This window comes from Pavona decussata, unplaced genomic scaffold (genome assembly GCF_977016875.1).
Source record: "Pavona decussata unplaced genomic scaffold, jaPavDecu1.1 SCAFFOLD_21, whole genome shotgun sequence".
Taxonomy (NCBI): Eukaryota; Metazoa; Cnidaria; class Anthozoa; order Scleractinia; family Agariciidae; genus Pavona; species Pavona decussata.
This window is the reverse complement of record NW_028145444.1, coordinates 376701-403633: the sequence shown is the minus strand read 5'-3', so window position 1 is coordinate 403633 and position 26933 is coordinate 376701. Positions and strand designations below refer to the sequence as shown.

General features: G+C 41.3%; 1 protein-coding gene across 4 annotated transcripts; it reads left to right on the top strand.

Moving 5' to 3' along the window:
• Positions 1-26933, top strand: LOC146486055 (uncharacterized). 4 transcript variants are annotated; one of them, XM_085097845.1, is made up of 9 exons: positions 1304-1678; positions 3899-3951; positions 5126-5169; positions 7455-7489; positions 8000-8847; positions 10039-10194; positions 11338-11385; positions 20555-25040; positions 25132-25291. In XM_085097845.1, the coding sequence occupies exons 3-9, from the start codon at positions 5138-5140 to the stop codon at positions 25155-25157; spliced, it is 5631 nt and encodes a 1876-aa protein (XP_084953971.1). In that variant the 5' UTR covers positions 1304-1678; positions 3899-3951; positions 5126-5137; the 3' UTR covers positions 25158-25291. The 4 variants fall into 4 exon arrangements, with proteins under 4 accessions (XP_084953957.1, XP_084953971.1, XP_084953964.1 ...); XM_085097831.1 differs by lacking the exon at positions 1304-1678 and adding an exon at positions 1-143 and having other exon boundaries at positions 20555-26933; XM_085097838.1 differs by having other exon boundaries at positions 1312-1678; positions 7455-7477; positions 20555-26933.

Genomic DNA, 26933 nt, shown 5'->3' with positions numbered 1-26933 from the left:
TACAATAAACATTCTGGAGATATAAACACAGCTATTGGAAGCCGCATTTAATTTAACTGACTGCTGTGCGAGACTGACACCAAAATGAACTTCTCAGTCGTTTCCGAGGAACAGCGTGGACAACTATGAAGAGTTCCCAGATGGTAAGGTGCAGAATAATTATTTCGTCGTTAGTGACCTTTTCAAGAGAGCAATTTTATATCCTGGTTACCGATATAAATTGTATCTCGGTTTCAGTCGTGACAGCGGACATTGCTGAACGATCAAGCTTGACAATGTCGCATTGAATCTTTGATGTCTATTTGTGTAAAATTAGACCAAGCAAGGCACGCTGTAGACGAAAGCGTGTATTATGAGCCGATAAGCAAATAATACAATTGTCAGTTTTCATTCTAAAGTAAAATAAAAAGCCGAAAAATATTATGAGCCAAATCATCCTCCAAATGACTGGAAAACCTGGAAAATGGAAGTAAAAATACATTTTCTGAGTAAGAATTCCTATGTGCGGACAGATTTTAAGAAGGCCGGAAGCCGGAAAAACCATGTACCAAGGTGAATCGGAAATACCTGCTTCGGATTTATTAAAGAACTGACAATGATAAGATGATACCGATGAAACAACTCCTACTCGTGTCATTCAGTTTTTGTTAAACAGGTGCTGCCGGTTTTCAACCCAGTCTACGTTGAATCTGTTTATTATAACGTGGAACTGGCTATTTTAAAGCTGTCTATATGAACATGACACTGGTTAACGGTTTGGCCCAGACAACTAAAGCGGCCAGATAACGAGCATTACTCGGCCGAGAACCCGTTGCCTACGCCTGTTACGTAGCTACAGGTAAATCCGGCAAAAGTGTCTCTGCTCGCCGATCGTTCGTCATGTTTGTGGCCGGTGCATGACGCCTTTGGTCGCCTTTCGTATCTCGGGGCGAAGTCCTGTCTGGCTTGCATTTGCTTTTACCAATTTACGTCTCTTTGAGACCCGACCGTACGCGTAGTCGTTTTAGAAAACTGCCTTTCTCTGGTTTTGTGGGGAACTTTTAAAGATCGACTATATTCAATCGAGTTGTTGATATGAAGATACACAAAATAACGATTGAATGAATGAATGAATGAATGAACAAAGGACTGAAGGGCTTAGGTCTTTATTGTTCTCTGTTTCAAAAGAGTTGACTCGTTTCATTAAAAAAAAAAAAAAAAAAAAAAAACAAAACAAACGAAAACAATCAAAGTAGTTGCCTCTTAGAGAGACATTATTTTAGACCATTTTGTGTACGTTTAGCGGTTGACTCGTCAAAACGACGCCCGCTTTCAGGATTCTGGTAGTTGTCGTAAAATACGCGTTTCCGGTTGTGAACATTGATTGCTGTTACAGATTTTCATTGGTCGACATTTGTCACGTGTTTCCTGACAGCGAAATTCTCCGAATCTCGTTCACCTCACAACATTCGAACCTCGATAGATACAGTCAATTTTTTGTAACGCGTTTATTTCCGGTTCGACGAAAAACGATTTGATCATTCCTGGTTCAAAAGGAAAAGTGTTACAAAACATCATTTGTTGTTACGGAAGAAACAGAGGCAAAGACCACGAACGCATGTCATCACGATGAGCTTCTTGTGGACAAAGTTACATTCGCTTGTTGTAGCGAAAATCGAATTTCATATCCCACGTTTAGGTGAGTAAGCAAACTGCAAAGAAATGTCAGCTCGATTATTTAGGCTAATAGGACTTTGGAGTCGTTCTGTTCGAAATATAAATTCGACGACTTGGTTGAGTAAACACACGTTGTCAGATTTTCGCGCGCATATTGCAGCGTCTGCCCATGGAACCCGTGCCTATACATGTGGCTGTCGAATTTTTACCAAATGGAGTTCTTCAAATAAGTTTCTAGTATCAATAAGTTAATCAAATTTGTAACCAGTTTACTTTGCCCTCTGTAGTGAACTCCGTAAAGGATTCCGTACGAAAGATATTGCGTTAGGGAGCTGTAAGTGTAACCTGACACTTGCATGTGCAAGATGACAGGAATTTTGCTTCACTGTCTGTAGAAAGACGGCGATTGACGCTTTTGTTGTAAGAGTAAGCTTGTACCTAATATGCCTCACACTAGCCTGACAATAGACCCCTCTCCAAAGTGGTGGCCGAAAATTCAAATAAGTTAAAATTAAAAACGTATACCAGCGCTAGAAAGTGCACTTTTACTTTAGTAACCCTGCAGTAGTTTCAACGTATTAGGTGTAATGTCAGATAAGAAAATGTAAGTTGAAAAATGAAAAATTTACAGACGTTTTCATGACTGGGTGTACGATGTATTTAGTAGGCACAAGCGGAGACCCTGTAACATAGGGTATACCTGCCAACTCTCACGCATTATGCATGAGTCTCACGCCTGCGGACTAAAGACATCGATCTCACGCATCAAGGACAATTTCTCACGCCTGACTACACAAATCCGGACGAATTGTTCTAAAAAACTTCATTTTATTTCAGATTTGTTATGTATTATTTCTTTTCTCTTTATAACAACCGCAAAAGCTTTCAAATGTCTAAAATCCGTTTGAATCGTAAGTGTTCAAAGGTCGTCGGAATATCTTCGGACATTTGCCGAAACGTTCAAAAGTTTTCGGAAAATCTTCGGAGGTGGTTCGGACGTTTTCGGATATCCCGGTCATGACGAGACAAAAATCTCACGCGTTTGACTCAGAAAAAGTTGGCAGGTATAAAAGGGCACTTTCGATTTTTCAGAACTGGCCGGCCAGACCGTCAAATGCGTAGGGAATGTACCAATTTAAAGGATTACGTCTTGTGCTAGTCCTTCCAATTTCTTCAAAATAGTGCATACAAGTATAATTTTGAAGAACTTGTCCTGATTTGATGACGTGTCCCTTTGTCTGTGCCAACCAACACTGTATAAGCACCACTGGGTAAGATGTGGAGAGCCCCATACAGTGATTCTGTGTACATTTTTCTTGTTGTGTACATTTGCTGTTTTTGAAAGAGGGTTAGTATGACAGTGGGTGCATGTACATGTATAATATTATTACTGTATGGGCAAGGCTGTTGCTTAAGAAAAATTCCAAAGATCCCACAAGGCCAAAATCCAAAAAGTTAGAAGCCCAACAAAAATGAAGTGTTAGGTGCTGCTGCAAAAAATTTAGACACCCAGAGCATTTTCTTGGGTGCCGCAGACTCCTGTTAAGCAGCTGCCTTGATGGGGCTGTAAACAAATCTTTTCCACCACTGTTTTGCCTGGTACCAGGGAGCGCATGGTCAGTGTTCTAGATACAAGTAATTTCAAAGGCAAGGAATCAATGAAGAATTGTACAGAGGTTAACAGTTGAAGGTCAATCCATATCTTGTTGAGTTTACCATTTAGTTTCTCAGGTCAGGAATGCAGCATCCTTGGTTTTTTGACATGAACACTGTATGCTTGTATCTCTGCTTTAGTTTACGACTTTTTTATTCAGTCATTACCTCTCTTGATTTCTTATTTAGTTATAATGCTCTCTTTTTTGTTTGTATTTCAATTATCTAGCTAGGAGGTACAATATTAGTTTCATTAGTTGCACCTCTCCTTTTCACTTAATGGAACGTTTTAGTAGTACATAATATTCCATTTTTATGCTTGATATTTATTTCTTTATTCATTTCTGTCAATATCTACACTACAGTAGACTCAAATGCTTTCATTGTTGTCATTGCCAAATGATCTACCAAGTCAATCAACCTTTTGTAGCTTAGAAGGGATTCTAGGACTTAGTTGCTTCATACAAATTCAATTAGGCTTTAAGTTGTGAGTTATCTCGCACTTTTACACTTACCAACCCTGGTAAATTTCTGAAAGAGTGATGTGCACAAGGCATAATTTTCATTTGCAGTTTTCCTTGATTTACAGATCGCACTGAACAGATGTTGAATTACGAAGGTAAATAAAGTTACATCAATTTGGTAAGTACTGATACCTAGAAGATAAGTGTTGAACGTGGCCATGATAAAAGAAAGGCAAATGCTTTGACCAAGACAGCAGACCACAATAATCAAAAGGAAAGTGCCTTCTTTTATTGGTCCTGGAAAGGTGACTCATTTGTCATAGGGAAGGGTTGAAAGTAGAGGGCCAGGACCTAGAAGTAGGCAGCTCTGTTACAAATCTTGTCAGAATTCGAAATAATTTCATCGGCTTCCAAATTTTTGGAAGGTGGTAGGTCGCATGTTATTGATAACTGCATGTAAACATGTAAACCTTCGGAAGAGCAGCAGCTCCGAATCCACAGAAGACAGCTCTTTAGCTGGCTCCCTGTACTTAATGAGAAACCTAGTAGGGTACATCTTGTAAAGCTATAATTATGTATACATGTGTAGCCTAAAATCAGTATGTAATATGGTGGTTTGTGGTGGCTCGCCTTGTATGGTGTCCGAGACTCTTGCATGCATTCAGTGGCTTCCTTTTTTGGTAAATTTTGTACTATTTTTAGTACAGGCTTATGCAGACTCACATGGTAGGTGGCAGCTTTGTACATAGCTAGGATCTTGTACTTCGTCTTTGAGCGTTTGTATAACGGTCTGCGGAGTGGTCGTTTTAGCATTTTCTCCCCCTCCCATCCCCTATTTCTCTTCCCTCCACTGTTTTCATCAGTGTGATGGGTGCCTGGAATTGGGTTGTGGGGATTTGCCAGCCATGGGGGCAGCATTCTGTCTAGGGGCTGGCTGGCCACAGGGAAAGCCCCTGGGTATCCCAGGCACCCACCTTCCATTTAAGGGAGGCAGTTGGTCAATTATTTAGTTATTGTTCTTATCTTCATATTTTTGCTTTGCCATAAATAAATTGTAATAAATAAATAAACTGACAATACGTAATTTCACTTTAAATCTGCTGCTTGCCTACATAAACATACTTATCTATCACTAAGGAAACATGCAGATTCCCAACTGCAAGTGGAAAAAAAAAGATACGGGTATTGAAAATGAGTGCTCTCTTTTAATGAACAACAAAATAACTGAATTACGACTGGTGGGTGATTGAATGACCTCTCAAGGAGAGGAAAAGGTCAAGAACAGAACGTCTTGTGTAGAACGTTCTTGCATGTACATACAGGATTTTATTAAAATTTGTTTTTCCTTTCAGTTTGGTGGTAGTATGGAGAGTCATGCGAGACCTGATAAACGGAAGTAAGTTGCAAGAAAAATTGATCTGATGTTAATTTGATGTTAATCACATAATTTCAGTCTCAATGAACAATCAAGAACAGTGTTCTTGTGTTTGGGACATTTGGGACCCCTTTTTGGCTTGTGGTGGGGGGCACAAACTGCCCATGTTGACTTTGATTATTCATTTCAGTAAAAAACACCAAACTTGGTGACTTTAAAATTAATTTTATCTGTCCACATAAATGAAATAAAATAAATAAAATAATAAATAAATGGGAATTTCAGTGGAATCCACGGGGTGGCTCTTCTTTCCACTGTTTCCAGGTCGAATTGGAATTTGGAAATGTTGGTTTTTGTGGAGGGAGGAAAACCAGAGTACCCGGAGAAAAACCCTCGGAGCAGGGACGAGAACCAACAACAAACTCAACCCACATATGACGCCGAGTCCGGGAATCGAACCCGGGCCACATTGGTGGGAGGCGAGTGCTCTCACCACTGCGTCATCCCTGCTCCACATTGCTATAACGACTTGCACTCTATATTATTTTTATGTTCATGTGGCTTGGTGTTTCCATGTCCATGTCTTTCTAAATTTGGATGTCTTTACGGTTTTTTTTTTCTTTTGAGAAATTTTAAGTTTATCTTTTACAATTTTTACATTCCTTTACCATTTTCACAGTTCTCTATTTGTTTTGATTACCCTTCAGTCAATTTGTCTGACCTTTTTTAAAGGTTTTACAGGGCTTGGGAATAATTTCTGTGGAGACACCGGTCATGTTGACCAGTCAATACAATACGATGCCTTTTATTTAAACACAATAAAAGTTATAGCTGTTGCTTGTGGGGTCATGTTATAAAATTAAAAAGACAAAAATGTTAGTTTACATTCACTAAAAAAATATCTAATTTAATTCAGACTAATCGCACTAAATGTTAACTTACAGATAATAGGATATCATACTAACTTAGTCATCACACTGTACATGTACCTAATAATTAAATAATATACATGTACAATCGGAAATCACCTGTTTCCTTCACAAATGATGATGAATTTGAGATTAGTTAAATTACTAAATAAATGGTACACCAAAAATTCATCCCCAATAAAATGTGAAACAAATTTTAGCTCAGTCTCGTGTAGTTTCTGGCCAATCAGGCCAAATTAGACCAAAATGTTTGTCTTGGTAGAATGGTATCTTTAAGGGGTCAATTAAAACATAGGCCTGAACCTGTTCTAAGCTCTCTCTTCACTAGACCCTGATAACCTGCAGTTCCATTATTTTTATGTCTAAGAGCATTGTTTTGTTGTTTGTTCTTTCGTTCTCTCGACCAGTAATGTTCAAAACTTGGCAGTGAAACCACTCGCCTTTCACTTGAGTTTTGAATGTTTATGACATCATTTTATGGTCTACTGTACAGTCATGCATAAGAGTCCAAACCATAGAAAACTACTGTCAGTTTGTTAATAATTACCTGTATATTACTTGGTCACACTAAATTTGCATCACATACATGTATTTTCATCATTGTGTAGGATCCACCAAGTAGATGGTGAAACCAAATTTGTTTTCCTGATATACATGATATCCCCCCTCCCCTGTTCGCCTCCTTGGCTACACCATATGGCCCGAGCAGGAGTTCGGTGCAGCTATTCATGGCAGCTGCCAGGAATTGTGGAAGTCTTTGTAGAGATCAACCTCATCCATGATATCGGGAATGCCTTGATTGATTAGAAATGCTAACAGAACATTGTGGAGATGTGCTGCACATGTTAAGAAACACCTCTGTGACAAGCATTGTAAATCACTTGAATTTTTCCCTAGATTCCCTAACCTTATGGGGGTCAAGAGTTAAGCTTTCAGGAAGCAATAACAACTACTATTTGGTAATTATTTTTCAACTCACAATACATTTTTTTATTTCTGGATAAAACTTAGACAAGGCAAGTGCATTGTCTTACCTCGTGCTAGCTACAGCTCTGTTGCCTACACTTGTACCTCTTATTTTTTTCTTGTCATAAGCGGTCCATCAAGACAGTCAGAAATTGCCTTCTTGCTAATATTATTACTTGTTGCATTGGTCACTCTTACCTCTCTCCTTAGCTGGCCTGTTTTTGTATGCGTAGTGGGTTAAATTTCTATTATTCATGTACATGTATCTTTTTTCCCTTTGTTGTTTTGCCAGATTACAGTAATTTGTAAAACAAGAGGTGAAGATCAAATCAATTAAATTGAAACAATAGATGCACATAACTACGAACAAGTACTATTTATACATTTAATTACGTTTTTCTTTTGTTATAGGCGTTCTGAAGGGTTGTTTCAAGGTGACGAGAATGGTACGTAAACTGTGCTTTGTTTGTCTCCTTCAAGATGTGGATGTAAATTACCATCAAACTACAACTGGAATTAAAGAGTTGACTTTTTCTGCTGGGGTGTGAACGTTCAACCTCTACATGTACATGAAATGCTTGTCAGCCAAGCTGAACCACAAGGGGGAAAATTTAAGTGAGAGTGAATGAATAAATAAACAAACGCTTCAGTAGAATAGACCCGAATTTAGGATGAGGTACTCTTCTATATAAACTTACAAAATAATACCAAAAAAAAAAAAAATACACAATAAACTTCTATACAATATTAATCAGCAATTCTTGAAATCACTGTGCACTAAAATGCACTTGTCAGAACTGTCCTAGTAGACTGGTTAGTTTGCAAACAATTTGAGGGAGTAGTATATAACTTTACTTATAACCTTCAAGGTCGGAATATTAATAAAAACTATAGTAAAAATTGTTTAAAAAAAATATGACTTTTGGCTGAACAACCTCTTTAATTTTTGCCAACAGCAAAAAAACCCAGACTGCAAGTTACAATTTCAAGGCTTGTAGCATCCAAAGATCAGTTAGAAAGGTTGCAAAAGCTATCAGCAAAACGCAAGGAAAAACCCAAGGATGAAGACAAGAAGCAAAGTGGTTTCAAGCTTAGTAGCAGAGATACACCAGCGTCATTGTTGCAGATAGAAAGGGAAAGCCCAGTCAGACATAGGCTGTCTAACCTCCTTGATGGAACAGTGCCCAGTCCAGATCGTGACAATGCAGAGCACCCTACTGAGGGAGAAGAAAATGTTACAAGCATTAATTATGAAAATTACAAATCAAATGCTGCTGAGCTGTTACCAAACCCAGAGTCTGTCAAGGCCAATTTGTTTGATCCAGGTAGTATATCTTCATTAGATGATGGCTCCTTGCCTGTGATGCATGATGAAGGTTACATTACTGTACGTTGCTACCCTGATGTTGAAGCCGAGACTCGTTTACAGGTAGAAGGAAATGGAAATGAGTCTTCCTCTGCCAATATCTCCTCAACAACTGATGCGAATGTTCCATCAGGATTGGAAGGGGAAATTTCTGGCAATGGTGGTAGTGACCAGCATGATGAAATACATAAACAGTTATCTAATGATGTTGCTGGTTTAGTTGTCCCAGAATGCAATGCATCTTTGTCTTATGACGTCACAGGAAGTGAACCTCCCAGTGGTGATTTATCGCCAGTTAATGAAGAACCTGCACCCAGCTTAGGTGGTGTTGAGGCAAAAAAGGAAAGTGAACTTACTGGAGATTCAGGAAGTGGTTTGATGCCCAGTGCTGCAGAAAACAGCTCGATTGATTATGCAACTGACTACAGTACCCTTGAGGTTTGTACATGTACATTGGTTATCTTTGTGTAACAAGTTAAATGGCTTTAGCTCCCATGAGTCTTCTGTAGCTCAGTAGTAGGGCATCCAAACTAGTAATTAGAAGGTCTTAGGTTTGACTCCTGATCATAGGAGTACTTGGATTTCCTTTTCTCAGTATGCCTGTGTCACTCACTGAATAATGCACCATTCTCAAGTAAAGAGTAATCTTTACATATTCATAAAAGCTGTTTTTATCTTGATGTTTGCTGGTAGCTATTTGTAAGTTATCATGAATTATGTGTACGATGATTTTATTAAAGCAAGGAAAAATAAAATCGGCAGTCAAATTTAAAGAACAGCAGTAGGTCACTCAGAATGACATTCTGGTCATGCTCATCTTCCGGCAAATCTGATGGCGTGAATTTGAAAGTCGCTCACTTAAAAATTGTCAAAAATATTAAAAATGTCCAAGTCATAAAAAGTGACCTCTAGTCCCCATCAAATGCATAAAAATGTTCTCCTTCCTGGCCAACATCCAGATTTAAATCAAAGATCCCCCATGCTAAGGCACCAGGTATTTTTAACAATTATTCCATGGCAAGGGTGCATTGGATATGAGATAATAGATAGCCAACGAGACGTGTAGCACCAAGTTGGCTATAATCATCCCATATCCAACAAGCGTGAGTGGAATAATTTTTTTTAACAATCAAGAAATATTGCTAGATCTTGCTGATTTTGCTTTTCAAGAACAACCACAAGACAATAATGGTTTTTATTTCTCTGGCATGGTATAATGGCTCATATACCATGGCCACTAAGCCAATCAAATACCTGGAATTGCATTATACCATGATCCAGTTTTTAATAATAACAATTAGTCAATGAGCATACTTTGGATATGAAGTGATGGCTAAAGTCATCCCATGTCCAACAAGCATGAGTGGAATAATAAAGTTGTGTCAAGAATGATTAAAAACAACCACAAAGTATTGTTAGCTCTTGCTGATTTCATTTTGAAACATGGCTGCTGTATAAATGCAATCAAAACTTGGAATTAAATTATCCAAAGATCCAAGTTTTTTAAACCTTAATTTAAAGAGATTGAAGGACTTAAAGATTTTGTGCTTACAGTTCTTTAACATGTAATGCATAAGCATTTCTCATCTTTTTACATTTATTTATTTTTAATTACTGAATACATTGTAGATCGTCAACAACTTGCTGTCCGAGTTGACCAATGAAAGAAGCAGAAGAATGGAACTGGAGGAAAGAATAACTTCATTGGAAGACAACAATAAAGAACTTTTGATAGAGTCTGAAAAATTGAAGAGCCTTGTTAACGACCTACTTCATCTCTCTAAGGTACACGTATGTTAATGTTCTGGAAGTGATGCAGCCCTTCAGTAGACAGGGATGCATTTAATAGCAAGTCAATTGCCCCCTTTCCTGGTTATGACATTCAAAGCACGCAAAGCCAAAAAAAAAAAAAAAAATGGAAATGTGCAGTTCCAGAATACCCACCCCAAGGAAGGTCATCGGAAATTCCTCGGGGGAGAAGGTCTTACAAGTCAAAATTTTAGAAACAAAGTATGAAGTTAAACTGGAATTTCCTGGGGAGACTAAACCCTTTGTGGGGGGAGTACAGATATTTTCTGGAACTGCACAGTGGAAATTTTGTGCAAATGGAACAGCAGTACATGTACCTCTGATGATTGTCCATTTGAACCAGAAAGTTTCCAGCATTAATCTGTACATTCCATTTTCAACCAGTTTAGAAATTTTGGCTTAGTGGAAAGCACTACCTGTAGGTAATCTTTGTTATTGTAGGTTAGATTGAGGAAGGCATATGGGTTTCACTAAGAACCTCCTGCCAGCATCTTTCTTTCTTGTTCTGTTGATCCTTTTCGTTACCTCAAATAATGTACATATTTTATTAGCTTTGCTAGCATTAATTTACTGATACATGTAGGTAAATAATAAATGGATTAACAGGAAAATTAATATATCCCATGGCTAAATGTATGCTGAGGTAATTTATGGTAGTATATTTGCGGCAATGTGTGGTTGACAACTGCATCGCTATATGGAGGTTGGGTGCCTGGGATGTCCAGGGGCTTCCGCTGAAGGCCAGCCAGCCCCTAGACCAACTACCACTCCCGTGGTGGGCAATCCATACAACCCAGCCATGGGTGCCCATGCTAGGCATCCAAGCACCCATTACACTCACTGACAAACAGTGGAAAATAAGGAGGGAAGGGAAGGGGAAGCAGGACGACTGCACTAAAGCAATACAATCCAGCTGATGAAGCTTCAAAATGTCTGCTACAACGCGACTGAATGACCCACGTGAGCATGCGTCAATTACATTGAACACTGACTGCTAACCTTTTTTTTTGTTAACTTAGTTAAACTGCATTTAACTGTATCCAATTACTGAAGGTCCTCTTGAAATGCAGACAAAAATGTTTTTGTTCTAAATATAATAAATAATTTATTTGGTTACAGGTGAAAGGTGAAACAGTTTCTAGAGGGACACAAATAAATATGAACCTAGTAAGTAACCAAGGAGTTGGTTGTTCTTTATTTAGCAAGTACAGTGTACGCCTGAGGAGGCAAGGGCATGCAGTATACTTAACTATTTTTCCATGTGGGCACATTCGATATGAGATGATAGATAACCAATGAGGCACGTAGTGCAAAGTTGGCTATAATCATCCCATATCCAACAAGCATGAGTGGAATAATTGTTTTATTAAAATCAACCAAGAAATATTGCTAGATCTTGCTGATTTCGCTTTCCAAGAACAACCAGAAGACAATTTAATGGTCGCTATTTCTTGGGCGTGGTACAATGGCTCATATACCATGCCCGCTAAGTCAATCAAATCCCTGGAATTGTATTATACAATGATCCAGTTTTTAATAAAATTCTTATTGTTATCTATTTGTAAGGCCTGATTTTGAGCAGCAACACAATTATAGGCAAAAGTAAAAGCATATTCAGGAGCCTCTATCAGTATTAATTGATGAGTCAACCCTTTGCCAAGTAAATTTATTCTTATGGAAATGGCTGTTCTGAGGAATTAATGTTGATAGAGGCTCCTAGTCATGGGCACCTAACATATTTTAAAGACTCACTTGTTTGTCGGTGGTTTGTGTATTCACTGCAACATAAGCATAATGCACAAGGAAAGCAACATTTTGATCTTCGTGCTTGTGTCAAGGCCATTCTCACATTGACATAAGTATTGTTGTGCTTATGCTTGTGCTTTTGTTGCTTGTGAATACAAGCTTTGTATACTGCTTCACAAGCTTCATACTGTCAGCCCTAACTCAAGGGAAAGTTGCAAAACCTTCCACTGTTGTTGGGTACACCTTAACAGAGTGCCCGACAGGTACTAATTGCTAATCATGTCGGGCCAGTCATTCATCAATTGGAAAGAATTAATTGCCCCCAACGGGTTTTGACCCAGAGCCCTCTGATAAGGTATCCTTGGAGTCCCTGTGTAATAGAATGTACAGTTGAAGTATACAGTTTGTATACTGGATGAAATCTTGACTTTGCCTGAACAGGGCATGCACAAAACAAATAGGTAATTATGATGTAGCCTGCAAGCAAGCTCTCCCGGGGGGAGGGGGGGAGGGAGAGGGAAGAAGAAGGAGACCTTGCAACGATATCTGCATCAAAAAAGTAAATGCAAAATGCTGATTGGTGGATATTGAATTTGGTGCTTACGTCATTACTCTTCATGTGCGTCGTGTTGCTAATACAAAAATGGTGAAAAGTGGAGTTTCTTTTCGTGAAGGTTGCGAGAATTTCTCGAAATAACCTAGGTTTTCTCTGAAATTAGGACCGAACAACATCAAGCTGCCAATGAGTTACTTCAAAGTAGCGATGTTCTTGCAGATGTTACGTATGAAATTTGGCACAAATTTGTTATTTCAACCTTTTGCTGCCGCCGCAGAAATTGAAAGGAATCAACATCAAGCAGTGTTGGTTTTTTGCCCATTGCAAAGTATCATTATCGATTACTAGATCACAGAAGCAAGAAGAATGGGGATGTCTGCCGCTTTGATTGCCGATATTTCAGGTGAAAAAGATATGGACATCTTTCAGCTTAGGCCACAAATTAAAGCTTTCTGAATATATTGCCTCAATTCTGAGTGCTTCGGTACAGTGTTAGCAACGAACTGCCAGTTTTTTAGGGCAATGTTTTTTTTTGGAAGCGCAATGTTTTCCTTTCGATCTGGCACTCGCATGTCTGGTTTGCTACTCGGCCACAACATCACAAATTTCAGACGGGTTGAATGTTGGGTCCTCGTTCTCGGAGACCAGGCTGCAAAATTGAGATCCTACCGATTTCCTTGTACTGCTTCTTTTTTCCCTGGCTGGACTGTGTCCAGTATTCGACAATTTTTTCTGTCCAGTAGTTTTTGTGGCATTGACACTGAAGTTGGCAAGGGTCGCTTGACCCTTGGGACGACATTTGTGACCTTGACCTTTTGGTCAATCGGCCTTAGAGTGCTCACAATAAAGTTAAATCCTTCAATAAATTTTCTGATTTTTGTGGCACACGGTAGGCATACTCAATCAGAGAAACTATAGTTTTTGTCAGCAAGGATTCCCATCTTTTGAAGTGTATCTGATATCATGTTTGTTTACATTTGCCATCGTTTCCAGTTTGCGCTGATTGGCCAAATTCTGACAACTAGGACAGCAGAGAGCCGCGGGGAGTATTGAGGGTGGCATTCAAATTCCTGAGACATGGTTGCAAGCTCTCGCTGCTTCTCCCCTCCCCACCCCTCCTCTTCCCCGATGTGAATCGTAGTAATGAATGTTGGAAATCCTGGTACCGCAACACTATTCACTCACGTAGCTTGTTTCACTTTCTTAATCTCAATAGTCGTGCACCTGTCTCCTTGTGTCAATCCTAACTTCTAATCGCAAAAACCACAAAGATCCTAAGAAGCTTCCTTGTATGCGGTTACAAAGGTTACAAGATTGGCATCTTTACTCCATGATGAGTCAAATCCTAAGCTAATTGATTTGTTTACAAGTCACGCACTGATTTCTTCCAATGCTTCTTCGATACTCTCGCCCCATTTGTCTCGGAGAGAGCAAATGTCCGTTGAAAAATGAAAACTTATCCCCTGCACTGTAACAAAGCAAATCAATCATCTCACATTCTAGATTTTGAGACGCTCCCTCATCGAACCTGTTTAGCCATAATGGCAAATGTTCAGTTCATAAGAGAAATGTTCAAACATCGAATCAGCACCCAAAATTGTCATGTCCATTTTGGTTTGGTTCACAGTTCAATCCCCTTACTCATCGTGAGCAAGATCTTCTATACGTAATCTTGCTGTGACTGCTGCATCACGGGAAGGCCTGGACGATGGCGCTTCAATACGCAACTCAGTGGCGGTTCATCCCCGTCTCCCGGTTGATCACAGGACAGTTCCAATGGGTATAGCTGCAGCACTGCTCGCTCTAGATGTGAAGTCCCGGTGTGCAACTTCGCTCCCCGTACAAGGCCATCGTACGCTTTGATTACTTCCGCAACTATCCCGACCTTCTATTTCCCATGATTCTTGTCCTCCGACTTGCTCATCACAACCTCGCCCACACTTTGTGTGTGTAGTTTCCCGGAATTCTCCTAGACTGTGGTGTGCACGCTGGCCTTTGACATACTCCCCCTTCCATCGTTTCCAGGTGGCCTCCTTGCATCGCTTGAGATACTTGGCACTTGCATAACTCGCTGTCCTCAATGTGATGTGATTCCAACTCAGGTAGTACATTTGGTTGACCAAACAACATGGAGGTGGGGGTCAAGATCGGTAGCTGTACATCGTCCTCCACGTAACTCAAAGGTCAGCTATTGACTGCGACCTCAACATCAAGTATCACCTCCTCCAACTCCGTCCAGGTCAGGAACCCATTTCCAATGGTCTTCTCCCACCTTCTCCCCACCAGGGCGCTCTGCTCAGGTTAAATTGCCACTTGATTCCCTGGCAGGAAAGGAATTTGTTGAGGTGTTCATCTGAAATCACTTGTTTCAGCCACTTAGCTGTTGCCACGAAGGTACCCCCGTTGTCTGAATAAATCTTCTCTGGCCAGCCACATTGGCGTTTGAGGCATCAAAGGAACTCTCCCATCTCCTAACTTGACAGCAACTCAAGATAAACACCTCTCGTCAGGCTAGAAGCGTAGAGCGCTAAATAAGCTTTTCCTTCTTGATTTCTCCCCTTTCTGTACTTCAGTGGTCCGGCAAGGCCCACTCCGACAACTTGGAATGCATTTCTTCCCTCGGTGCAATCCCTTGGTAGTTGTCCTGGTGGCGGAGCCGCAAAAGCTGTAGTGTGGAACCGCTTGCAGCCGTTACAGGCCTTAACAACTCTCTTCGCAAGGCATTGCAACCGTGGAACCCAATTCCTTTTTGCGAATCTTTGCCTTTGTGAGGCTCACTTCCCCATGGAGTGAGCTGATATGTGCTTCTGCAACTCTCTTCTCTATGAAGGGGTGAGAATCAGGTAAGTAAATGGGGTAGTCTCCCTGGATCCGCCCTCGGAACTCTAGTAAACCATCTGCATTTTCTTCTAGGTTCAGCTGTACACAATGATCTTTGAATCACTCGTTTCTCTTGAATTTGTCCTGTACTCGCTTTAGCCACAGGTGTCGCTGCATCTCGATCTCCTCTGTTATGAGTGGTCCCTTGGATCTTCTCACTTCTCGCTCCGCAGGTTACGTATGAACTGTGCCATCCAGGCACACACCCTCAGAGTTTTCCATAAGCTGAACTTGACCAGCAAGGCGTCTAGGATGTCTGTCTGAGCTTGTGCCACAGTGAATACTTTTCTGTATCACTTTTGCTTCCGCTTGACTGTCTGGTGTGGCTGTCGTTTTAATGTCGGCTGGTCATCGCTCTCGATCTGGTACCCCTCTTCACCATAACTCTTCCTTTTCAACGCTCCCATTTCGGCTGCCGAGGTCAGTTGGGTTGTCCTTTGTGCCCACATGGCGCCAATTTACTTCTGGGTGTTGTTGGATTTTCTGAACTCGATTACTCACCAACTGCTTGTAACTCCCTGCTCGCTTAATCTAATGTAATGCAACATTGCTATCCAACCAGCAGAACATCTCTCCAACTGGAAACCCCTCTAGTGCTTCCTTGACATTCACAATGAGATTGGTGGCCGTGTGACCTGAGACCAACTCGAGCCAGGGGATGGTGAGGCCTAGCTTCGCTAGCCTGGCTTTGGCTGCTATCAACCCAACACTATCACTGGATGGCTGAGATATGACGCCATACACTGCTACAGAAACGCCTTGTCTGCTTGCATCGCCGAAGCATTGTACTGCAATGTTGCTGACGTCCTCACGGTGTTGAGGTATGGCCCTGGGTACAGAAATGCTCACAGGCAGCTGTGTCTCCCATTTTGACCTCTTGGTTACCAGTTGACCAGAAAGTTGTGCATCCCAAGCAAGTTTCTGATAACACGCATCTTGATAAAGTAGTTTCCCGCTCAACGTTGTGGGTGCTAGAGTCCTAACGGATCGTGCACTCTCGCTATCTTCACAAGTATCCCTCTCTTGGTCACTTGAGCATGGTCAGTTGGGAACTTGAGTTCTATAGTGTCTTGTCTCTTGTTCCATGGAACCCCGAGAATGGACCCCCCTCCTTCTTGAGGTGCACTCAAATGTTCCATTGCAAATGTAGTACCAGGGAACCCCGAGAATGGACCCCCTCCTTCTTGACGTGCACCCAACTGTTCCTTTGCAAATGTGGTATCTCCATATATCCAGGAGACTCTACCGTGGGTGGCACCGGCTTTTAGTTCACGGCAGCTTGCACGGTTGGTGCTAAGTATGAACATTGTAATAGTAAGAATATTGTGTGTCGTCTGTAATGTATTTATGTTGTATTTTTTGGTTAATGGCAAAATAAACGAACTGAATTGAATTGAACTGGTCCGCTGCTGATAAAGTCATCCACCTACAAACTCTTCTCTATTTCTCTCACTAGATCTGGAAACTCAGCTCGACAGGCATCCAGGTGCTGCTTGACTACTCCCCCAAAAAGAAAGGGGGATGGCACCAAGCCAAACAGACCTCTCGAAATCGCAGTATCTCCAGATGCCTGGATTGCAATTCCGTGATCCAGTGAAATCGCATCGCATCTCTGTCTCCTCCCTAAATCCGGATTTCCAAGAACGCTTGCTTGATATCACCTGTTAAAATGACTGGGAGGAAAGGTGCACAGCCCAAAACTTGTTCTGCGACGGAGGCACCACGTGAAGGCACTTGTTGAGAGATGGAGTCTTCTCTGAAACCCGCACTGGGCATCAGATGCAATGCGAAGCTTGGTACTCTCTGTAGCCTCTCGCACTACTACTTTGTGCAGAATGTAGAACTCCTCTTCCACTGGTGGGCCTGACACTCGCTCCAGTATCCCGTCATCAAGCTGGTCTTTGATGATGGTGTCATATTTCTCGAGTATTCCATTCTCCTCCAGTTTCCAAATGGTACTCTCTAGTCGCTTCAAACTTCCTGCTTTGTTGTTAGGCGGTGGAGGGTGGTTTCCTCTCCAGGGTAGCTCAATCTCATACCACCCCTCTGGACTTTTATTTAATTGCTCCTTAAAGTCCTCATAAACATCTGTTTGGTCTCCGCTTGGTGTGTCAGGCAATCACAGAACATCTAATTTGCAGAGCTGTTCGTAACCTGCCACTGCTGTCTGTGTTAGGAACATCTTCCTTTCCAGATGACATTATAGTCCATACGAACTTTGTTAGCTCTGCCACAGGCTCGCCAGGACGTCCAATCTTCGGCATGCTTTCTGTCTTTATTTTCGCGTATTCGCATGCACCCAGGATACTGTGAATTGGTAGCCCAGGCTTCTGATCGCTGTTGTTCATATGTACTCCATCCAGATAGGGATATTTCTCCATCATCTCAGCATATCCTGGGTTGTCAAGTGTCAGCAGTGTGTAACGATCCACTTTTGTGACTTCTGTCTCCAACTGGAATTTCCCATCCAAACTGCCAATTGCAACGCTATAAATTCTGATGACCTTGTTGGTTGACCCGAGCATCATTTCTATGCGCTTGAATTCTTCATGAAGCAGTCTGTTTCCCAGGTGTTCTGACGAAGTGTATGAGCTGCCTGCTCCAGTGTCTAGGAGTGTGTGGCACTTGATTCTATTCACTTCCACAACAACAACGGGAGACAAAACTTTCTCTGTTCCTTTGTTTTGTGTTGTCATAAATCTTCCGCTTGTTGCGTGACCGCAAATTGACGTGTGGTGTCTGTGTTGACAGTTGTGGCAAGCATGGCTTCTACAGCTTTTTGCTTTATGCAATGAGAACATAATTGCTTTTGACTCAAAATCTGTCTTCGATCTCCAACTGCAACAACATTGGTACAATTAGCGGATATGTGATCCACCTCATCACAATAGACGCACCCACGCATCTGTCTTTCACTTCCTTGTTGCTTGACCTGATAAGATCTTCCGTGTGGGCTGCGTGCATTCCAATGGTTGCGATCATTCTTTCTCTTGAACACACTCGCTCTATCACTCTATTCTCCTGCTGTATTTGTATCTCTCCAACACTTGATTGCTTGGATAAATTGGCCAAAATCCCGGTCTTGCCACGTCACCCCGTATGTCCCCGGACTAAGTCTCCCTTTATTCCCTCCAGTTTGTCCAACACCGCCCTCACATTTCTGCAGACCTCACGTAACTTTCCGATTGTCGCCAAGCTTTGTACGTCGAGCAAAAGCTTTTTATAGAACTCATTGATTTCTTTTGGACTGGCGCTTGTGATGACAGGCAAACCCATGATGTTGCCTACATACGCATGTACAATTTCTGATGTTTTCCCATACTCCGATTTGAGGATGATCTTCGGCCTATCGTACCCCTCATAATTGAACAGGAGCCCATCTATGTCCGCTCGTACTTACTGCTGGCAGATCTGTCACGTCTATTTTCGCAGAAAATTTATTCAAGAAAGAGAGCCATTGTTCAAAGTACCAATCAAACTTCGTTATTGACAGTTTTGGCAGCTTTGCATGCATCCCTGAATCCCCTGGTGAACTTTCCTTTTTTTTGCTACTTTTAAATTCTTTCTTATGATTTCTTCTCGTACTCAAACTTCATATCCAATTTGTCCTTTTCAAACGCGAGGTGCTGCTCTCTCTCCTTCACGATTGTTGCTTCCTCGCTTTCTTTTTTGGCCATTTGCGATTTTTGCCTGACTTTCCCCAAACACTTTTCGAGGTGTTTGATTGATCTCCGCATCTACACCCTCAACACCCTTATCTATTTTATCGCTCCATGCCCATACCTCTTCCATTTGCTCACTCGTTGCAATCTTCTTCCGTTCCATCTTTAGTTTGATCTCGTCTGCTTCTTTTGTCAAGTACACCAACGCATCCTGGTGTCTCCCGATAGCTGTCGCGTTTCCTATAGTTACAATGTCTTGTCCCTTTGCTTACGTATACGCCAACAGTTTGAGGTTTGCGTCTACTTCCTTCTGAAGTGCCTCCAGTTCCATGTGTCAATCCCCATCCCGTTGGAGGTGCCAGTTAGTGTTGGAAATCCCAGTACCGCAACACTATTCACTTGCATAGTTTTGTTTCACTTTCTTTAATCTCAATAGTCACACCTGTCTCCTCGCCTCGATCCTAATTTCTAATCACAAAAACCACAAAGTTCTTAAGAAGCTCCCTTGTCTACGGTTACCAACATTACAAGATTGACGTCCTTACTCCATGATGAGTGAAATCATAAGCTAATTGATATTTTTACAAGTCACGCACTAATTACTTCCGATACTTTTCCGACAATGAATAGTAACCATATAACAGGATTTAGAGGGTTTTTCAAAGTAAGAAACTTGTTTAGTGTTTATGACATTGGTGTTTTTTTGTTTACCACAATGCATCTGGAGTTAACTTGGACAGACGTTTGTGTGTGAACATCTCACAAGAGATTTAATGACTTAAGATAAACCACACCTTATCTTGATACATCATCTGCTGCATGGCTAGAGTCACTACAAATTACCACCCAAATTCTTCCCAGGTACTTCTGCGAAAGCCATTTATTAAGGTTTCAAGCCATCCTTGAAGGCTTATAACTTGGTGGCAACCCAACTGAACGTTTGTAAGCTTGACAAAGCTTCACATTTGAAAGGGATCTTTAATCTTATGAGTGTTGCTAATTTTTATCAATTGGATTGAATTTGGCGGCATTCAAGCCAGTTGCCTGCAAGACCATGGACTGGCCAGTTTGTTTTGTCATGCTGGACTTGTCTTTCAAAGAAGGCTCATTTCATCAGAAAAAATTTCCACTCATCAGCCCTCATTGTTTTTTAGGGCAACACCAATCAATCAATCTTTATTTTGTACTCACTCTTGCTGAAAAATAAAATTACAACAAAGAAAATATTAAAAGTAATAATTGGAGTACTGGCTGCCTGGAAAAACCTTAGGGGCTGGTGGAGCCAGGCAGCCAGTTGACATCAGTAAACATGTGCTGTTAGTGTTGTTGCTTTGGTAGTTATTGAGACATTTCAAACAGTCAAATTCAAAAGATTTTACCCTTTCAGAATACGTAGATTGTTAAGGTTTTCCTTCAAAGTGCCCACTAAAAAAGTGATCCCTGATACGTTAAACGAAAGCTCTCTCCTCACGTGATGCTGTATTCTTTGCAGAGTCTCCGCCGTGGAAGAACAGTTGATAGAGCAACCTCGCCAATAAGGAAAAGAGATCCCTCCCCAGATTTACAACTGCTGTCTTTTTCCGTTGGATGCCAAGCAAGTCCTGATAAAATTGAACCTCCAAAGGAAATGTTGTCTTCCTTCTGCCAAACTGATGAGGAGGTTATACCTCCCAAGATACTGATGTCTATTTCCAGTCAAACGCATGTTTCCATACCAGTGGAGCAATGGCCACAACAAAAAAGAGCAGCACCTCAATCTCCGTTCCCTGCACAAGTGCAATCAATGGTTATGCCAAACATTCAAGGCGCTGCTTCAGTTCAGCTTCAGAGTCCACTGGCACCAAACCAGTTTCAAGCTGCATACAATCAGTCTTCTCTGCCATACCAAATGCCATTGGGTATGCCATCTCAACAAACGTACTCTTTGCAGTCACCTCAACAAGGACAATCACCAGGGCAAGCAATCCCCATCACTCCAATTCTTACTTTACAACAGCATCCTGCTACTGTGTCACACACAGCAGGCTTATCACCTACAGGTTATCTCTCGGGTAGTATAAATTCTCAAGTGCCTACAATTGATCTTAATCGTAATCCCTCTATGTTGGTGCATAGGACAACTAACAATCCAGCGGCCCTTACAAATGCAAATTTCAATGCCTATACGAGTTCTTTTAATCCCGCAGTTCAAAGAAATGCAATTCCTCAGTCTCAAATGGCAAATCAGACCTTAGCTTCTCATCAGAGTATGACGCAGATGAATAGAACTGCCCCTCACGTGGGAAGACAACAACTTTCTGCTCAGTACACGGGGCCGTCATTAGGAACTTTGTTGGAAACTTCAGATTCTCGAGCTGCCCTTCAATCAAGGATAAGTGCGGCAATACAAGAAGTACGTCAACGTGGAATTTCAGAGCTTCATTCATCAAGAAATACCAGCCAACCATTAGGACATTTCTCTTCAGGTAGAGTGGCCCACCAGCAACAGTCACAGTCTTTGGTCTCACAGCCCGAAACACAAGGACACACTCAGTTACACACTCAAGGGAATACCTTATTATCATCCAACCCTTCACAGGGTGCAACTTTGAATTCATCAACCAATCAGTTACCATTCACTGGGGGCCCTTCACGGCCATCAGTTGCACGAACTATGGCAATAAGTGGACGCATTCAAGGAAGTCAGGCATTGTGGTCACATCATCAGCAAGGGGCAAATTTGAATTCGTCCGTGAATCAGTCAACTATAAGTACTGTACAACAGCCAAATTCACAGTCTGCAGCAATGAATACCCAATTACATACTCAACAAAACCCTGTGTCTGTTTCAATTAATCAACAGGGAATGAGTTTAAATTCATCTACGAATCAGTCAGCAGTCATGGGGAAGACTATGCAGCAGCCAGTTTCACAGCCTTTGGTAAGAAATACACAGTTAAGCACACAAAGAAACCCTGCATCGTTACTGCAAAATCAACAAAGGAGGAATTCAAATTCTCCTTTGAGTCAAACAAGCGTAAGTGGAGTGGCTGTGCAACATTCTGTACAGTCAGAAGCAGTTTCGGCATCTGTTCAAACTCGGTCATCACACAGCTATAATAAGACGATAAAACAGTTTAGACAGATGGCTGTTGAAAGAAACTTAGAGGTTTCAAAAAATCAGCAACGAAGTGATGTGATCATGTATGATGAGGTTAGACGGGTGTACAATGAACTTCAGCAAAGCTTGGAGGAAGTCACTCTTAACAAGCAGAAACAAGGTAGTGCAAGTGTCGGAACATACAACGGTGGTGTAACAAGAAGTGCGCACATGGCGTCAAATACTCACAAATCAAACAGTACGTTTGTTTCCACTTCATCAGATACTGTATCCAGTGCGTCGATTTCCTCTCAGGCTTGTAATTCGAAAAACACCAATTCAAATCTATCCAGTCCTTTGGGAATAGTAAGCTCGTCACAGGAACAAAAACAAAACAGCACTGCTGAGGAGGAGACGAATCATTTGTCCACTCAAACGGATCCCTACAGGAGAGCACCAAAAACACCAAGTGGTGCACTTGAGGATGCAGTGCAGCGATTACTGGCCCTCCAAAATGATACTTCGTCGTCTAAAAGTGATTCTAAGTGTTCAACTTCTAACTCTGTTGATGAACTGTTTGATGGTACATCAGAGGATGAGAACGAGACAGAATCACTAGAGTCAGAACAAGAAACATCAGATGGGGCTACTGTTACTCTGACTGAAACTCAGGCAGAAAGTGAACCTCTACAGGAAGTAGGTACAGTTACACGAGTTGCGGAAACTTCCCTTTCCTGGGATGAAAATGAGGTGTTAAGAGAGAAAAAAACGGGAGATCCTTTGTTATCTGACGCTGAAGATTTGCAGGAAGCAGCAAGTGCTGATGTTCATACAGAGGACAAAGTAGCTGGTGATCAAGATCGTGTGTTCATTGCTCCCTCAACTCCTTTGAAAACCAAAGGTGAAATTGATAAAGATAAAGACACAAGTACCGATGACCTGTACATACATCTCATGTCTCCCATCATACCACAAATATCCACAGCAAGACGTTTTCGGTCACCAATCGCACGATCAGTCTTGCAGAGTGATGATTTTGACAATGATGTTGCCACTGTTGCAGATGACGATAATGGAGATAATTGTGTATTTAATGAAGATACGGATAATTCCGTTCGAGATACTAAGAATGATCCCTCACTGACAGGTGCAGCTGAGGCAGTTGGAAGTGTGAAAGAGGCAGAGAACGCATGCGCTATAGCTGGGACACGGCAGTATGTGGCAAATATGGACAGTGTTGACCCAGAGAATGTAGAGAATGATCCTGGGATTGCGCAGATTGCATTTGCTCAGGAGAGGTTTGTGACAGATGGAGATAAAGTCGGTGAAGGTGAGACATCGCAGGCTGTGAAGGTTGGAGATAATGCTCGTGAAGGTACAGAAACTGCCCACCCAGAACAGAGTAATCTTGACACACTACAGACTAGACCAAATATGAGCAATGTTGGCACAGATGTAGAGAAGGTCCCTGGATTCCCTCCAGGTTTAGGGGAAACAGTGGAGCTTGTTAAAGATGGAGAGTCTGTCGATATAGATATGGAAACTGATTCAGAACTTGAACAAAGTTTAGCCAAGACGCAGGAAGCTCTAAAGAATGCAGAGAATGGTCCCGAAGTTGCCCCAGATGCAATGGATGGAGGTAATGCTGATATGGCGACTGATGCAGAACCTGACCAGGAAACTGTCCCTGAATTTGTGCAAGGTGTGTTGGAAACAAAAGAGTTAGTGGAAAAAGAAGGCAATGCTGATGAAGATATGGAAACGGATGCAGAACTTGAACAACGTTTAGCCAAGGCACTGCAGGCTGTGGCAAATTCCGAAGACGCTGGCCCTGATGCAGAAAACAATGACGCATTTGGACTGAGTGCAGTGCAGAGAAAAGTCTACGTAAATGAAGGAGACAAGGCAACAGAAGATATACCAACTGATACTGAACCTAAACAGAGAACGGCTGACAAAGAGCAATGCGCCTTGACAAATTCAGACAATTGTGACCCTGATGTTGGTGCCGAGTTTTTACAGAGTGTAATAGAAACGGAAAGGGCTTTGAAGGATGGAAGTAATAGTAAGGACGGTAGGAGGACTGACGTAGGGAACAAGCACAGGACAGCTGATGCGCAGCATGCTGTTGTTTCTGCAGAAAAAGTTCATCGGGATGATTGTGAATTTGCACAGAGCATATTATTTGAAGAAGAAAGGGACAAGGGTACTGAAGGGTTGAAAACTGATAGAGAACGTGAACATGGCACAACAGAGACACAGCAGGCGTGTCTCAGTGTGGGAAATGTTGGCTGCGATGAATCTGCCTTTGGTTCAGGTGTATCTGAAAGAGAAGAATCTGTCGAGTCTGAAAACAATACTGACAAAGACGTAGAAACTGATCAAGAACCTGAGCAGAGTATTCCTGGGGCGCAACACACTCCAGTGATCGGAGATGATACTGACTTAGATATCAATTCTAATTCAGCACGAAAACAGATTATAACAAGTGAGACTGGGGCAAGTGTAGACAACACAAAGACTCAGAGTACAGCTGAGTCAGAACGTACTGCAGCAGATACACAGCACGATAGTGGTAGTCTAAATAGTAAACAACCTTTCTTTGGCACTGACTTTGATCAACAACAAAATGGAGGCAATGCTGAAGGAACAGAGCACATTTCTGGAGACAGTTCGATAATGACATTGTCATCTGATGCTACCGTGCAGGACAAAGAAAATGCACCAGCACCTACAAACAATGGCCCTTTCAACACAACACTTACCAAAATTGACCAGCCAGTATGTAACACGTCTTCAGCTCCAAATCATCTGAGTGAAGAAAGAAGTAATAAAGCACCTACTCCAAGTAGCCATCCGACGTTGGAATCAACTAGTGGTCCGTGTTTGAGTGGTGAAGGTAAGTTGGATCTGCGGACAAAATCTGACCATCAAAACTGTGAATCGGTGCCTAAAGCCATCCCTAAACAAGTTCTTTATCACCTCAACAGCACTGACATACAACCTCCAACCTTGAGTGATTTGAACTCTGTGTCCGAGATGAATAAGATCTGTGACACTGAAGGAATGAAAGAATATGTTTTAGAAAAAAGACAAGAGCCTAAACAGATGCATACAATTCCAAGTTCTTTGGTTAGCAGAGATGTTAATGCTAAAGAAGTTTCTGTTTTCTCAGTTTCTCCTAACGTGAATGTCAATCAAAATGAAAAGGAAAATGTATCAACCAATGGACCCTCAGAGCGGCACTCAAATGTTGCCTCCAACCTTCCGAAGCCTCGACTGGCTGTTCATAGTTTGGTGAACCGTGATCTTGTGATAATGTGGGACCTACCTCCTGATAACAACAGTACTGGAATAGAGTACTTTGAGTTGTACTCATGGAGCCGTAGCGGCTTCTGGGTGCCACTTGCAAAAATCAAAGCCCTCCAGCTTCCTATGGGTTGCAGAGTGAAAAATTTACAATCAGGAACGATGTTCTTCTTTACTGTTCGAGCAGTAGGTCGTAATGGAGTAGCTGGGTTGTTCAGTCAGCCCAGAGGTATAGCATGTTTATAGAAATGCTTTATGTTAGTTTTCCGTGTTGTTTATTTACATATAACTAGAATGAAGAAAGAACAAAGATAGTAGATGAAGAACTCCAGTAGTTTGTAAATGCCTACTGTGACTTCAAATGGAGAGAATCAATCCGTTTTTACTCGCACACCGTCATTGTGTGTGTGATAGATATATTCATAGTTGCCTTTTATCTCACTAGGAGATAATAGTGTTATATTCAGTAGAATATTTGTTCCAAATCAGGACAGATTGAAAAGGCGTTGTTACGATGAAAATAGAAAACACGGTCGGGACTTTAATCCTCTAAACCCCAATATTTTTCCTATGTTACCTGTTGGGAGACTCTGTCAAAAAAAAAAAAAAGATCAAGAAAATCCATTTCATGTTTGGTTATCGTTTCCTGTATGGCTGGCCAAGGAGTAGAAATTACGTGCTGGTCACTAGTGGGGCTTGAAGGGTTAATCCAACGAAGTGGGTGTTGAGATTATGGGCGTACACTTGTATCATTTTGAACAAAAAAATTAACTAAAGCAATAGTCCCAGACAGTCGGTAGAAAATTAATTTGCAACAGTATTTGGGAGTAATTTGTTATCTTTTAAGATTCACCAAAATGTTCCAGCTGAGGCCAATTTATCAAAACCTAACCAACCGTTCCCCTTGTAATTAGCGGGAGTTGTCGACTTTGTATCCTTTATTTTGCAAACTCAGTAATTCGTCAAGTGTATACAGAGAACAAAGGAGGTCTAACATAGATTTCTCTTCATTTAGTGGATCGTTTGCGAAGATATAACAAACACTTTCTTCACTTCTTAGGTCCCATTTACACCTTTCTTTGGAGCTGAAGGGTACAAACGTCTAAGACATGTTGAAATTTGGCCTAGATGGCAATCGCCTCACTTTTGAACAATGAGGGGAAAAAAAGTCTCTTGTTTACACTATATTTCAAGGAGAATCAAATGTCAGCTGTTGTTTTACTGTTCGGCAAAACGCCATCGGTCGTTTGATTTGAAGTAGCGTAGTTCCGTTAGCTGAACATGATCCATTTTACCTGGAACATTTTGTATTGGGCAACTTGATTAAAGTTATGTTGGCAACTTTTTTTACAACAGAAGTTACAGTTTGTCATTTGAATCATTGGAAACTTGTTTTATCTTACATTGATCCACAATCTTTGAAAATATAAATATATTTTTGCATGTTTGTATAGTTTATATTGAATAAAGATATTTTCACAAA